The sequence below is a fragment of the Dermacentor variabilis genome, chromosome 2 (genome assembly GCF_050947875.1).
Source record: "Dermacentor variabilis isolate Ectoservices chromosome 2, ASM5094787v1, whole genome shotgun sequence".
In the NCBI taxonomy this organism is placed as follows: Eukaryota; Metazoa; Arthropoda; class Arachnida; order Ixodida; family Ixodidae; genus Dermacentor; species Dermacentor variabilis.
In genome coordinates this window covers 36,272,279-36,287,262 of record NC_134569.1, presented here as the reverse complement: position 1 = coordinate 36,287,262, position 14,984 = coordinate 36,272,279, and the positions used below count along the sequence as shown (strand labels likewise).

General features: G+C 45.8%; 1 protein-coding gene across 1 annotated transcript in view; it reads left to right on the top strand.

The window, feature by feature from the left end:
- Positions 1 to 14,669, top strand: part of LOC142570293 (uncharacterized) — a 53,082-nt gene extending 38,413 nt beyond the window's left edge. Inside the window, exons 5-7 of the mRNA XM_075678687.1 lie at positions 9,048 to 9,297; positions 11,983 to 12,129; positions 13,793 to 14,669. Coding sequence (XP_075534802.1) covers positions 9,048 to 9,297; positions 11,983 to 12,129; positions 13,793 to 14,592 — 1,197 coding nt within the window. The 3' untranslated portion in view covers positions 14,593 to 14,669. The remainder of the gene's footprint in view (positions 1 to 9,047; positions 9,298 to 11,982; positions 12,130 to 13,792) is intronic.
- Positions 14,670 to 14,984: the final 315 nt, after the last annotated feature.

Below are 14,984 nucleotides of genomic sequence, written 5' to 3'. Positions count from 1 at the left end.
GCACACGGTAGTGAATGCGCTTTTTGAAGCTTTATCACGTTACGTGAATGTGCCGGCACATGTGGATTCTTGTGATTGCCGTTTTGAACTGCTTTGTTGCTTGACGTTCATACTATATCAACATAAACATCCAGTCTTTCAAATTTCTGTACACTGCGTTTGTATGTATGTGCCTCAAGATGGTAGCAACTAAGGATACCTTTACTTACCAGTCCCCGAACTTTCATTAGTTAGCAGGAAAGTAAATGGCCGCCTCTTGAAAAAAGCAAAAAAAAAGAAAAAGCTATCCTTAAAAGCTGTGTACGCTTCAAAACGATCAAAGAAGGCGCCAGCCTTTTGTAAAAGTAAGCATTTACTCGGCAGCTTAGGAAATGTCGCCCGCCTCAGATCGGAGTGTCTGGCATCTCAGCGGTAGCTTTCTAGTCATCTTTTTTTTTTGGCAGAGTTCAATTTATTATTCGCATCTGTTCGTTAAACACTGCTTCCTGTTGTTAGAGACAAGCGCCTAACCAACACAATAAGCGGAATGGTGACGTCGAATATGCATGCAACATCTGTCAGAGCGCCAAATCCCCAGATTATTTGTGAAGCGCTCACCCTGAACGCCGCGCGAGTACGGTGATCAACCAAGACAGCGACCCGATGCTTCAGCAGCCTGCGCCACATGCACTGGGCATGTGCCCCTCTTCAACGAACCTCTCGCCAACTTGGGCCGCTGAAACCCGCCGTGGTTGCTCAGTGGCTATGGTGTTGGGCTGCTGAGCACAAGGTCGCGGGATCGAATCCCGGCCACGGCGGCCGCATATCGATGGGGGCGAAATGCGAAAACACCCGTATACTTAGATTTAGGTGCACGTTAAAGAGCCCCAGGTGGTCGTAATTTCCGGAGTCCTCCACTACGGCGTGCCTCATAATCAGAAAGTGGTTTTGGCACGTAAAACCCGATAATTTAATTTTTAACTTGGGCCGCTAAGTATGTGCCCCTGAGTGGGTGGCAAGAGAGGCAACAATTACCAGCATCCACAGGCACCGGGGCGCCACGATTTCTTCGTCTCGGAGGACTCGCGCGGACTCTTGGCAGTGCCAGTAGATAGCGCAGCATATCCAGAAAGAAGCGCGAGAGAGGAGCCCGGTTGCCGCATGACGCGTTTCTTAGCATTCGAACGCGCCGGCGCACCATGCATTTCGGAGGCCACGCGCAGGCTTGGCGGGGGCGGCTCTAGATGGCGCCGATTCTTATTAGGGAAGCACGAAAGAGAAGTCCCGCTGCAACTCGTTTCAGTGGTGGCGACAAGTTGTATCTATATACTGGATCAATGCTAACGCATTACCGTTGACAGTCATCGTGAGATAGGTTCTGCCACAGTTTTTCTTTACTAGGACATCTCCTGGAGTTAGTCGGTACATCTTTGGTGAAGGAAGCTCGGATCTATAAATAGCAGTAGGTAAAGAAATTCGGCGCGCAAGTAACGCCGCAGGTAGATTCATACAAAGGATTACGAACGGCTTTATCCGCCCTTATTCGCAGATCTGAGCTCCTTTGAAGCGTCATCAAGTACCAGGCATATACTGGCTTAATGAGGGTTTTCAGATGCCTAGAACTCATGCTCTCGCTCCGAATGAGGGACTTTCTAAATTTTAAGTGTGCGTGAAGCCTGCGACAAAGGCTACAGTATCTATAAGGAAGCATATATACGAGCTTAGCACCGAACACTGCCGAACGAAGTACAGAACGCTGGCTGATTTGGATTCGTTCTACATTAAAAGTTTTGTGAATCAGCAAATATTTGTGTATTCTTACCAATGTATGGCCGTTAGACGAAGAGCAATGACAATATGAGTCTCGCTGCAAAGGAAATGGCTGCAGAACTAGCGAGAAAAATACGTGGCGTTAGCAGGACTGGCTTGTTTTTTGCCGGCGTACAGCAAAAAAGAAAATAACAACAACATTTGAGGTAACATCTAAATGTGGTGTGCCCTTTTGTTTACTTCCACATATGTACATGCCTCAAATGAACAAGCAGTTTTTGGCACTATGATAACAAAAAACATATAAAAAGCAAAACGCAAGCACCTTTTGTTTAGGCGCCTACACATGTATCTATCTTGTTATATAATCATGCGTACGCTTCTTCACACCTGATTTGACAGTGCTGGACAAATGTTCTTAAACTGTGTTCCTGCCGTCGCTGCCGTAATTATAATATTATGACATCGTAGACATTGTATGACATGAAAAGGATGGGATAAAACGGTTCCGTTCCATCATATAGTTAGCTAGTCTTCTGCCCACCGTTGTACTGAGATGATAAAGAACTTATGCTGCCGAACACGGCATAGATGTTTCAGCTCTGAAACACGGTTGTTTATTTTAAATTATGGGGTTTTACGTGCCAAAACCACTTTCTGATTATGAGGCACGCCGTAGTGGAGGACTCCGGAAATTTCGACCAACTGGGGTTCATTAACGTGCACCTAAATCTAAGTACACGGGTGTTTTCGCATTTCGCCCCCATCGAAATGTGGCCGCCGTGGCCGGGATTCGATCCCGCGACCTCGTGCTCAGCAGCCCAACACCATAGCGACTAAGCAACCACGGCGGGTCCGGTCGTTTATCTCCGTATGGATAACCAAAACGTGAAAGCCACAGACTTAAAGTTTTCTAACATGCTTAAAGAACGTTGCACGGTTTAAGTGCTTCGGAGTTATTATAGTGCCGCGTTCCTTATCCGTGATCCTGAATTTTTAGTCGGCGTGGAAAACTGAACATTTCAGTTTTGTCATGAGTGAAAAATTATACGGTCTCTGGACTGTTCAGTGTTATGGACGATGACGCCTTCACGTTGTTTGATTGCCTTCCCCGGTTCTGCACTCAGCTAAATGCACTTGCATAGTGAGAATTTTGCATGGCTAAATTTAGAGCGCGAACTGCTGGGACACACGCTAAGGAACAAGAAAAGACTGCACACGGCGCTTGTCTTTTCTTGTTCCTTAGCTTGTGTCCCAGTAGTTCGCGCTCTGAATTTAGCCATACTTCCAAACCAACTCGCCAATTTTTCACTTTTGACCAGTAAAAATTTGTGCGAATAAAACGCGCTTCAGTGGTAGCAATGTGCGCAGCTCATGAGTGTGTTGTTTTTAACGAGACAAACTTTCTGTTAGGCTGAACCTGTGCTACTGCCGTCTTTGATCTTGCGGAAGACAGGCGCTTCGCATCACACCCCATAGTTGCTATGTTGTTTGTGTACTCCACGTTTTGTGCAATGATGTGCTCCACACCTGTGCTTAATCAGCTAGTGTGCAGGATCCCACATTTATTACTCTCTATTATGTACACGGCCAACTAACACAGAAGAAAACTACTGATTTACTTTAGAGAGCACTACATGTACCGTATCTTTGCAAATAATCGAAAAAGCAATACGTGGTCCATATTCTCAAGCGAGACTGCCACGTACATTTATCAGTGAACGATATGCGTCGCGCAGTTGAACACTGACCGGTTTTTCTTGCATTATCTGCAGAAGAATAAATAAATCATGAAAAGAAAAAAGACATGGACTATGATTTACAACTAAACAGATTTTTAAAGCATGCTCGGCACCTTTTTACGCCTTTTTTATACTCTTCTTATGAAACGTCGTGTATTTTGACAATATATTTGGTAACCCTACCTTAAGCAATCGCTACGAAGCGATGACTCAATGCGGGCTCGTTTTCCTTTGGCATCTACTTTAATGGCGGCTACTTACAGCACGTTTCTGGCGAAAAATAAGCACACGAGGCCATGAATATGAGCCTAGTAATACCACTGCGCTTTCTGTAGCGCTTCTTGCACGCATATATATTCATGCAGGAATGTGTGCGTTGGTAGAGACATACCTTTTAGATCTGAATGACTTTCCTGATACATTTCCTTCGAACTGTTTTGTGACGAACTTTAGGTTTAGTTCTTTAACACTGAATTCTAACTCGCACCTTTACTGAAGACGGCAGTACAAGGAACATCGTGCAGACCATTCCATTTGCATACCATTGTCTTGTTTGATGAAAAGTAAATGTAGCTTTGCCGCATACGTTTAAAGCTTGCCAAGGTGCACGCTCTACAGGCGTACAAACTGGGTGGCAATGCTTATTGCGGATAGCTCGAACAATATTTCCCAAAGTGAGTTAGAGAACGTTTGATGGTCGGATCAGGCGAGTTTTCGAATTGCCTAAATAAGACAATTTCGAAAACAGCGATTCAGCTAGCTGGTTTGTGTGCGGCCAGTCTTTACTACACATTGCTTTGTGTATTACTGACTACTTTGGTACATCTGGTTTCCGTGCCTCTCTTGGATAACTACGATAGCTCATGTCTATGAAATCGCCGAATTATGCAGGTCAACACCAGAACACCACGTACCTTTCGTGTACATCCCGTTGTTCGATGTGAAACGTATAATAATGGCGTTTTCTAAAGTTTGTTTTGTTGCATGATATACGTTATTGAGGCAGAGCACTCTTTACATGAATTCAAGGTTTCGGAGTAGGTCAAAATAATCACAACATGCAAGTACAGCGAGCTATTTTTTAGAATGTGTGCCATGGCCAATAGTTAGGATGTAAATTACCGTCATTAACGCTAGCTAAGTGCAACTCGTTTTGTCCATGCTTTGGTGCAATGTAACTGGTGCTTCACGTCTGCTTGATCTAGCTTTTCGCTCCTCTGGTCAAATCTACGCTGACTTATGATGCCTACGGGAACTGTAATCGTTCGAAAATATTCCAAAATTGAGGAAGCAGCGCCTTAATTTTCTGCTGTGGTATCTCACATGCTTCACGTTTGCCATGCGCTATTCAAAAACGTGCGATCTTTTTTGTAAGCACACTGGTTGTTTGCTTTCCTAAAAAAAGATATTATCACATGTTGAAATGGATTTCTTTTGGTACATAGCACCATTTAGTCTTCGCGGTTGATCAATGCGGGAAGACAAACAAAACTTGTCAATGAATATGTAATGAGTAATTGGTTCATTAACTAAACTTCAGTTATCGGTTAGCCATTGGTTATAACTTATTAGTTATCGGGCCGTGTTCAATGTTGCCCGTCTAGAACGATAATCATTTGTGTACTTGGAGGTAACAAGCAATTACCTCGTAAGAATTCCTTATTTAATTATCTACCATAATTAATTCCTCATTTAATTATCTAATCACCACTTTTGTCTATGGCACCGCCCGCCGCCCATTTCTTGCACACTCTAAAGGTCACGGAACACTCCGAGAGATCACCTACTCTCGTGAAAACTGAGGAATGCACACGATACCACAAATTTCTGGGGTTAATTAGCGAAATATTTCGGTGGCCGTAAGCGGTAGTTTATTTTCAGCTTATCAGTATTCTTCGCGACATTACGCACCTACCAGATACATACGCCGAAAGTACACGCCCATGGTAAACGTTTGCAGAGCGTTGTTTTTTGATCGCTATTAGTAGCACTTCGTTGTGAGCTTTCCCCTCTTAGATGAACTTTCCCGCACTTTTTCTGTAGTTCACATTTCGCTCTTCACAGGAACTGAGCTATGATAATCAGATATATGCATTTAGTGATGAAGACTTTTGGAGGTAGTTCAACAAGCAACGCAAACAAAGTGCAGCAAAAAGCAGGGAGTATCGTACTCGTAATATTTTTAACTCAAGAAGAGCCTGCATCGGGCACAGTGCCCCGCAGTGCTTGGTAATTTCTCAAAGTGGAGCTCTTTTCGCTTTTTCCCCGGGATTCGCGTGGCTACCTGGGTGCTGTTAGATCGGTCGCAGTCTCAATGGATATATTTGTAAATATATATGCAAAGGTTATTTGTAACTACCCGCGAAGTGGCTTATACAAACTTTGTATGCTGTCCAAGTACTGGTACCTCTGTTCTGCGTAACAAAGAAATAACTTCGAACATAAAGCCTGAACATGCAATGTCGGTGCACTGGCATCTCTAAATGGCACTCATCTGTTAATGAATTGGTGAATTATATTTAACGGATTCTTTGATTTACTTTATTTTCTTTCATTTAGCCTCTCAGTAAGTGCCCTTTCTCGACCAATTCCCTCGGATGGGCATCTCCCAATACAATTCATGCATACTCGCTGATATCTGAGTCAGCTGAGTCAGCTCACTGATATCTTTAAAGCACACCGATTGGAATTCATTCACAGAATGGTATTCATTATAAGAAGTACTTGAAAAGCAAAACTTCAGAAATGCCGTTGCCAACGTTGTATAATTGTTTTGCATACTCTGCCTGTCTGCTGTTAGCGATCGTTCCTGTATCTTATTTACTTGCACTACAGTTTCTTGGCGTTCCGAATAATGTACGTTTTAGTTTTGCCCTTCTTGCTTGGTCTACATGAGGTCTGCAGTATCGTGTAAATAAAAAAAATTGCTAATAGAATGGTGATAATATAGAAGTTTTTTATTTTTTGCCTTTCGGTATGTGCAAGTGGGGGGAATGTCCGTCCTTTGCCAATCCTCTATAACGTATATGTACCACTGTGACACAGGATGTGCAGAATCCTTAGATGTTGCTTGAGACGTGTCGTACTTTCCTGTGCACACACCTATCATTACCATTCTTTATTCTCAGCTAGCACTATACGTCGCTTTCGTTCTTGTGATATTGCAGTGTATACGTCTCACGCTGAGCATCCGTCTTAACTGGAGTTGCGTTTCAGGATATCTTATGAACGATGGAGTGCATAAACGTAAAAATTGCATGCCAGTAAAGTTGTGACATTTGTGGCGGATGTATTTAAACATTACATGCGATTACACTTTGCGGAGGATGAAAGTAAACAAAAATTTACGCATTTCCGTTAGTTGCAAAACATTTATTTAACCGTTTTACTAATGTTGACCAGACTAGTAATGTGGGCTTGTTGGCATGGCTACTTGATCTGAGTTAAGAATGGACACAAGAAGACACACAGGTCTTGTCAGATCGAGCTTTACTAAAAAAATCAGATCGAGCTTTACTAAAGCTTCGCTTCACCCGCCGCGGTGGCTTGGGGGCTATGATGTTGCGCTGCCAAGCACGATGTCGCAGGATCAAATCCAAGCCGCGGCGACCGCATTTCGGTGGGGGCGAAATGCAAAAACGCCAGTGTCCCGTGCATTGGGGGCACGTTAAAGATCTCCTGGTGGTCAAAATTAGTCCCCATTATGGCGTGCCTCATAATCAAATTGTGGTTTTGGCACGGGAAACCACAGAATTCAATCCAATTCAAAGCTTCACTTCAGATAGATGGCAACATGAGCACTGACTATGCATATTTTGAAGACGACATAGTCTTTGCTGACTTCACAAGGGTTTGGCTTAATTGGAATCTGGCTATCTTGCAACAACTTCAAGAAAATAAAAAGGAAGAAAGGAGGATCAACTAAGGGTGGTCGCTAAAGAAGACAAGATCGACGCAATTACGCGTGAAATACAATACGAATAAGAACTGAGGGAATAATTCAGATGAAAAAGAGGCAGAAAGAGAAAGAATAGAGGGATCTCATGAGCATTTAATTATCGAATTATTTGAAGCACCATGTACTACGTTGACCTTGTCTTCTTTAGCGTCGACACTTGGTGGACCCCCTTCTAACGCATTGACGCTTCGGCAACTTTCTGATCGTCATACTCATTTGCATTTTGACAATACACCCCTTGTGCGCATGACGGAAACATTCAGTTTTACATCACGCCATCCTTACATAAAAAAAAAAATCAGTTCTATGGTTCTACGTGCTAAAGCAACGATCTAGTTTGAGGCATGCTGTAGTGAGGAAATTAAGATTAATTTTGGGCACCTGGGATATTTAAGGAGGCCCTGAATACATTTCTTTGAAACCTCAAACACATCTTTGAACGAGTATGGTATCTCCTAGAAATATATTAACGAAATAAAGTTGAAGAAAGAAAAAAAAAAGAACGAGTGCCAGCGTAGATACTTCAAGTGCTGTAGGTAACTTCGATGGCCACTCTCGAAGTATACCTCGCCTACGGCGTTAGGGTGAGTGGGCTCGTCGCGGCAACCCGTGGCGGCCGTGGTATTTACGTTACGCAGCAGACGCAGCTACGTGTGGCTATGCACAAACTTTAATAGAACAGGATTATGCACTTGCAGGGCTGGATTGTGCGTTCTCGTGCGCCAGCCTGGCCGTGCTACGTGTTGCGGACCGGCTTTGCCCTGCACGGATAGTAGGCAAATAGTGCACTTTGTAGTGCCCAATACCGAGTTCGATATGAAGCACATCTAGCCAGCAGCTGCCTGGAGTGAGAGCGCAGTGGCGGCGGCGGCGTCTTATGTAGATGCCAACGTCATTCATCGCGAGGCGCCGTGAGCGTAGCGTACGTGTGGTCTGGGCTTAAGTTTCGCGTAGACCGAAACTAGCTGAGTATTTCGGACTTACCGAAATTAGATAGATCTGATGGCTACGACAGTCGCATAAGCATTGCGACCAAAGTTTCATTCATACGAGGGCGGGCGCGGCCGAGCGCGAGAAAACGACAGTAGGCTTACGCTTCTTGGTCGATGTCAGCAATTGGCCAATAGCAGCCGTGTATGAGAATTTGCTATATGGCGAAATATGGCAGCCCCGAAGCGTGTGCGGTGCAGGATTCAGTTGAAAAGAGAGTGTTTCAGAAAACTTCGAGCTCTGGTTGTGCACGAGCCACTACGAGTGCGAAACTTGGCTGATACGCTTACAGCAGCGTACGCTATCGACGGAATATGCTTTTTCACCTAGCTCTAGGGGCGGTTGAAGTCCCCTTTGACATGCGTCTAATTCTAAGTACGCGAGCGTTATCGCATTTCGCCGCAATCGAAATGAAGCCGCCGGGGCCGGGATCTAACGCGCGACCTTGAGCTCAGCAGCGCAACGCCGTAGCATCTGGGCTACCACGACAGGTCATTTTTACCTGCATGGAAAATGCTATCAGTGGTGGCCGCGTTTACTTATTTCGCTATGCACGTATGGTGCAGGTTGAAGTTTCAGCGGTACTGTTCCTCGCTTAACTGCGACAGGTTACCCTGACGGATGACGTCTACGTTACTGGCGGTGGTAAGTCGGCATTCCGGTTGGCAGCCATGTTTGCAGCCGAAGTGGCCTTCGATGACGCCGAGGCCGCTGGCGCCTTCGTGAGCACAATGCTTCTGCGACATCTGGCCGTGCCTTCCTCCGCCAAGCTGTCTTCCATGCTGCAAATGTCGAAGTACAGGTGTTTCGAGCTGGTCCAAGACGTGGCTCCGCACGCTATGTCTCTGTTTCTGGCAGGTGGGTAACCTTTGAAGACAATGTCTTCCTTAGGTAGTTACGCCTACTTTTCCGTATCGGTGATTTGGTGTTTCTTGCCTTTGTTTTGGGCCGATTCCGAAGATAGTGCAGTTTAAAAATTTGCGCCAATCCTGAAGGTGGTCTAGTTAATGATGCGGGCCGTTTTCGCGGATACGTGTAGTCTCAAAATGTGGGCCGATCCCAAAGCTAGTACAGACTAAACATGTGGACTGTTCCTGTGGGTGTATGTGTTGTCAAAAACGTTGGATGGTCTCGTAGGCAGCGCAGTCAGAAAATCTAAGCCAACCGATGTTCCTCACCCTACACTCACGCGTGGGATGTGGCGATAGAGTGCCGTGTGCCGTGACTCCACCAGATTCTCACCACCAAGCTGCTCAGGAATACATCTTTTTTATCGGATTGAACAAGAGGTTTGAATCGCATTTCATACTTTTCGTTCTTATTGTTCTTTCGATTCTTTGTTTACAAGGATATACAGAGCCCCACGTTATTTGCTACGCATTAGTATTTCCTTCGCTTTAGCTCTAACTTCTGCGAGCCTTCAGTGTATACACTGCGCGTGCCTTTTTAGTAGAATGTTTTTCCGCGGCTTGCGCGCAATTTTTTTGTACACAACAAGCTTGTAGGCCTACCGCGCGCATACGCATATAGCATTCTGCACATGTACGCATTGTGTGCCCCTGGCCTGTCACGTTTGAAGCCCTTTGCGTACGCTAGGGTGAAAGTGGTAACATTTGTGCTCGGCGTGATGGAGGGCCTCATTTAAATCCGCGAGGGCTGGTGCTCACACGAAGGCACGGAGCTCGCCCATCATGTGCGAGATTGTTATTTTGACCACTCGGAAGTCTCTACTATAGCCATATCGGCCATTATTCAGAGCAGCAAAGCCGGCACGGATATACTACCGTTCGCGACAGGCAAAGACTGTGCAACAAACATTACGGGTTGCAGCTAGGAATTCACTTTTGTCCCACTCTCCTGGTATTTCCAGGGCACAAACATCGTGTGCGTATGGGCACCCGGCACTGTTCAGAGGGCACCACGAAGTTTTCATTTTTCACCCGAACGTCGCCGACACCGGCCGCTAGATAGGGGATGCAAATCATACGCCATTCCAAACGATAGCGGCCACTTTTCGCCTCTCGTCTGAATGCTATGCCCGGCGCTTCGACGAGATCAAGCTCACGATTTTTTATGCTTCTCACATCGATCGCAAACATGTGCAATCATATGCACAGCATGCGCACTTCGACGTTTTTCACAACTAGGATAGTCCTGTCTCGCGATAAGTGATCGAAAGTGTCATGACAAATGTACCCAGCGTCTCTCCCGTTTTGCGTCCACCACTCATTAGGCCGTGTGTTTTGGCGCTGCTGTCTACTCTGAAAAGCGTCAGCGCAAGGTGCTTATAGGCGTGATCGATATAGTGCCCTTGACAGAAAGGTGGAGAGCGCAGAGCGTTCAAGAGAGGAAGTGCGCGCAATATTAGTGACGATTGTTCCTCGGGGGCTACATAAGCCGCAAAGGATGATTTTTGTTTTTATTTTTTAAATGCGGGGAAACGCTTTCGATGTCGAGTCTCGCAGATGATCGCGGCGATGTTGGTTTACGTATATGTACACATTTACTCTCACCGACTTCACCGCAACGCACTTCCATATGGCCGGCTGGTAAATGTTCGTGATGTACTCTAGCAAGGGTGCACTGGGTTGTATAACAATGAAAGCTTAATTTAAGAGAAACTGCGGGGTTTATAGTAGAGTGCTTGGAACTCCTTTCTACTAAACAGCAAGATAGCTGTTTGAATTCCCGGTCTCACTGGACGCGTTTAAAGGGGGGAAGGCGGAAGCGCTTGGGGACTTATGTGCCTGTGAATAGAGACGCCTGGGGGTCTTCAGGAGGCCAGCCGGGATGTTCTTGTCCGCGAAAACGAATTTAACTTCTTACCCTCGGTGCTATAGTACACTCATTTTATCCTGTATTTTCACTGACACTGGCAGTCACTGAAACTGATGAGGAAAAGCGTCTGTGTTTGGGAAATAAAGTTTTAGCCAATGTGCTAGCGCACTTAAGAAGACTGACGCAGCAGTTAAGCACGTGTTTAGGAAAGCGTAGGTTTTAAGACACCAGTTTGTGTTCTTCTTCGAATACATGGTTCAGTGTGAATGCAAAAAACAAAACAAAACAAAGAAACAAAAGAAAATAAAGAAAGAAACGTTCTCTAGGCAAATAACATAGGTCATATATTTTTTATTGCATATCTTCTCACGTTAGCTTGTAATTATTTAGTCAGCTCCGTTGTATTTTCCCTTGTTTTAGGTCAGTCGCCACTCCCGAATTATTCGTGTAATGTAACCTGCCAGGTGGCCAATCTTACCTGATCTTGGCTTCGGAGCTGTTTTAATGTAAAAAATTGCTAAGAACGAAAAAATCCCATGTTCAAAAATATGTAACCAGTCCTCGGAGCCATTCAATGAATCTATTACCACCTCAAGCTTACTAAAAAGGACACATTATTCCAAGCTCACTAGTTTACTACTAACACGATTACTAGCTTAATCCTACAACGATTTCATTTATTTCCGTCCAGTCTTTTCAGGCAATTTTCTCACGAAGGTAATAATTTCCCTGTTATTAATTTTTCTTTCCTTCCTTCACTTACAGAAGGGATCGTTCCGATGTCGAATATAGATATAGTTCATTCCGTTATTGGCAACATACGCAAGGTGTTGGAAGCAAGCCTTGCTATACTTCCAGAAGCAGAAAGAAAGAATACTTCGGCAAAACTCCATGGGATTGAAGACGTTGTTCGTAAGTGTTCTCAACAACAATTTCACGTGGATGCTTCAACATTTTGTGTGTGTAAAATAGTGAAGCGTCAACTGGTTAGAGGGTGCGCATAGCTTCACTCTGTCTCACTAACCCAAGCGTGAGCTTTTTCTTCTAATGATGATATTAAGGGGGAAAGAAGCGCCAATTTTTGTGACGTAGTTGCATCATATCAAGAATGAAGTCATCGTGAACGGACTTCATTAGCTTTTCTTGCTAAATGTGATTATACACTGCAGTTCAATTTTCTTTGTGCCCCGCTTTCTATTGTGAATTAAAGGCAATCGATTAAAGTTGCCTAATTCAGTCCTAGTTCGCACAGCAGCGGCTTAATAGCGTATTTAGACATTCACTTGCTACGTGTTTAAGCAGAAAGGAAACCGTATCAGGCTCCAAATAATCCTTTCTTTTAAGCAGAGCTGTCTCTATTCGATGACAAAAAAAAAAAAAAACCGTCCGTAGTGCATGTGCAGAAGAACTGCAACTTTTGCTCAGCACTTTCTCTATTGACCTTCCTAATTGTTTGCTAGTCGGGAAAGTTGTTTCGTAATCCTAATCAAAGCGTCGCGTTTTCGTCTTTTGTGCTGTGCAACGAGAGAAAATAGCTGCGGTGAAGAAAAAATTCATTTTGGTATGTCCACGTGCAATAGTAGGAACAAATGAAAACTCCCTTTTATGTGAAGGAGGTATAGCGTACGTGCGTAAAGCTGCGTAAAGGACAAACCGAAGGAATGGGGAACTGCGGGTATGTGTCGCCAAGCTACTCAGTTATGTCTGCAAGGTACCCGTGCACCTTAAGTCTGATTTTTGAAACTCCAACGCTAAAGTACGAATGCCTCGGTATTGAGCTGCGAACCTATCGCTATCTGAACGGACATCTTAAGCAACAAAACCTGTAAGAGACGATGTTAGTGGAAAAGCGAAGGTGTGGAAAGAGGGCACTGCGAACTCTAAATTTTACGCTGGCTTTTTTTTTACTGACTTCCATGGAAGTCGAAGGGAATCGAACTGTCATCTAGTGCTCATCAGCATTCGTGCGTTCAGGGCTTGCAGTGAAGGACATGTGCATGTGTGGTCGCGCGACAGAGAGAGATTTCAAAAGCTGATTAGAGTCGCGCTGGTTTTCCTGTCTCCGCTTCGCGCGCGGGCCAGAAGCATGTGCAGCAACGTAACTAGAGAGACAAAGCAGCATATTGTCATGTCGCATGCTGTCATCAGTGATACTAGTGCCTATGTACGGACGTCGTCGGCGTAACAAGATGTAATGCAGCTAGCGAGGTGAAAAGTTGCGCGGCATCACCGTGTGCATATCTCCAGCGGCACTATTGGTAATTTGAGTAGTGCAGAAGTATGGTGAGCGTGTCAGCAAGTGAAAATGTTTTGTATAAGTACCTCCAATCGACGACAAACAACGTTGTCCAGCTACGTGGCATTTGCATATTTTCAAATCTGGGTGCATGGTAGTTGGGACACCCTGTGTAGTCTGGCAGCAAACATTGTCCTTCCAGCCGTATTATATATGTACGTGCTAGCCGCTGACTAGGAGAGATGCCGTTAATTCACGTGATACACTCAGTTCGATTGAAAAGATGAGGAAGATGTCGCAGCGATGATCATGCAATTATCGACGTTCGTGCACTTTCAGTGGTGCCCGACGACTTATACGACGAGGCTCTCCTGGAGCGGCACTACGCGTCGCTACCCGTCTTCCGGTCGCCCTTCGTGCGCTCGTACCTGTCCGCGCTCAGGGGGCGCGCCGACCGGGCCAAGGCGTCGCTGCACCGTCGGGTATCGACGGCGCGCCGCATGTCACATCGGCTGCCCATGCTGGCAGCGAAACCACTGCTGCTTCCTTTCTACAGCCTGATGTTCGTGCCCGTCGCGTCAATGTTGCCACCTATCTTGGTGCGCGAATCACCGGAAGCGACATACGCGGCCCTGGGTCACCTCGTGGCTCGCGAGCTCGTCTCGGCGTTGCATCTATCGGCTTCGGACGCGGATCGCAATGGCCTTTTAGTCAACCGACGTTTCGCTGCGGCGGTATCGAACACCATCACTTGCCTCCACCGGTCGTCGTCGCCGTCGTCGTCCCCTACGCGCCGTCAAGCAGGAGCAGTAGTGTACCAACGAATTGAAGAGGTGTACGCGGACGTTGTGGGTCTGCAAACGGCGATGCGCGCGCTCCGCGCGGGGACTCCGAGCTACAGGCCGCTGGAGAAGGCAGCGGTGTTTCAGAACTGGACAAGAGCGCAGCTTTTCTACCTGAGCGCCTGTTTCAAGTGGTGCGCTTTCGATACCAACGAGGTGGAAGACACCGTGGGCTCGCACCGCGAGCGCTGCAATCTGCCCGTCGCCGAGGAGCCCGGTTTTCTGGCGGCCTTCAACTGCAGCGCCAATTCGAAGATGGCTCGCCAGCGCAAGGGATGCTTCCGGCACGCCCTGTAGACCGCCATTTCTAAACCCCGACTGACCCAAGGTTCACTCATTATTAACCGTAATAACGAGAAATAAATGCACAGATACATGCCCACAGGTGCGTCCCAAAATATGAGTCTGTGCTGACGACGAATTCTTGCCGTCAGAATCAGAAAGCGTAAAATCGCTCTCCGGAACGTCAGGGGGCGCTCCAAAGAGATCGATCGCGGGTAACAGCAAAATTAACCCATTCAATAATCATGGATAGTGCCCACAGTTTTAGTGTGTGGCAGTGGAATTGTCGCGGATTCCACAACAAAAAGGCATCGCTGCGCCAATTAATTAGATCGATGGGGGTCAAACCAAAAGTAATTATGCTGCAGGAAACTTTAGCGGACGAAGTAAAGCTAACCGGGTACAAA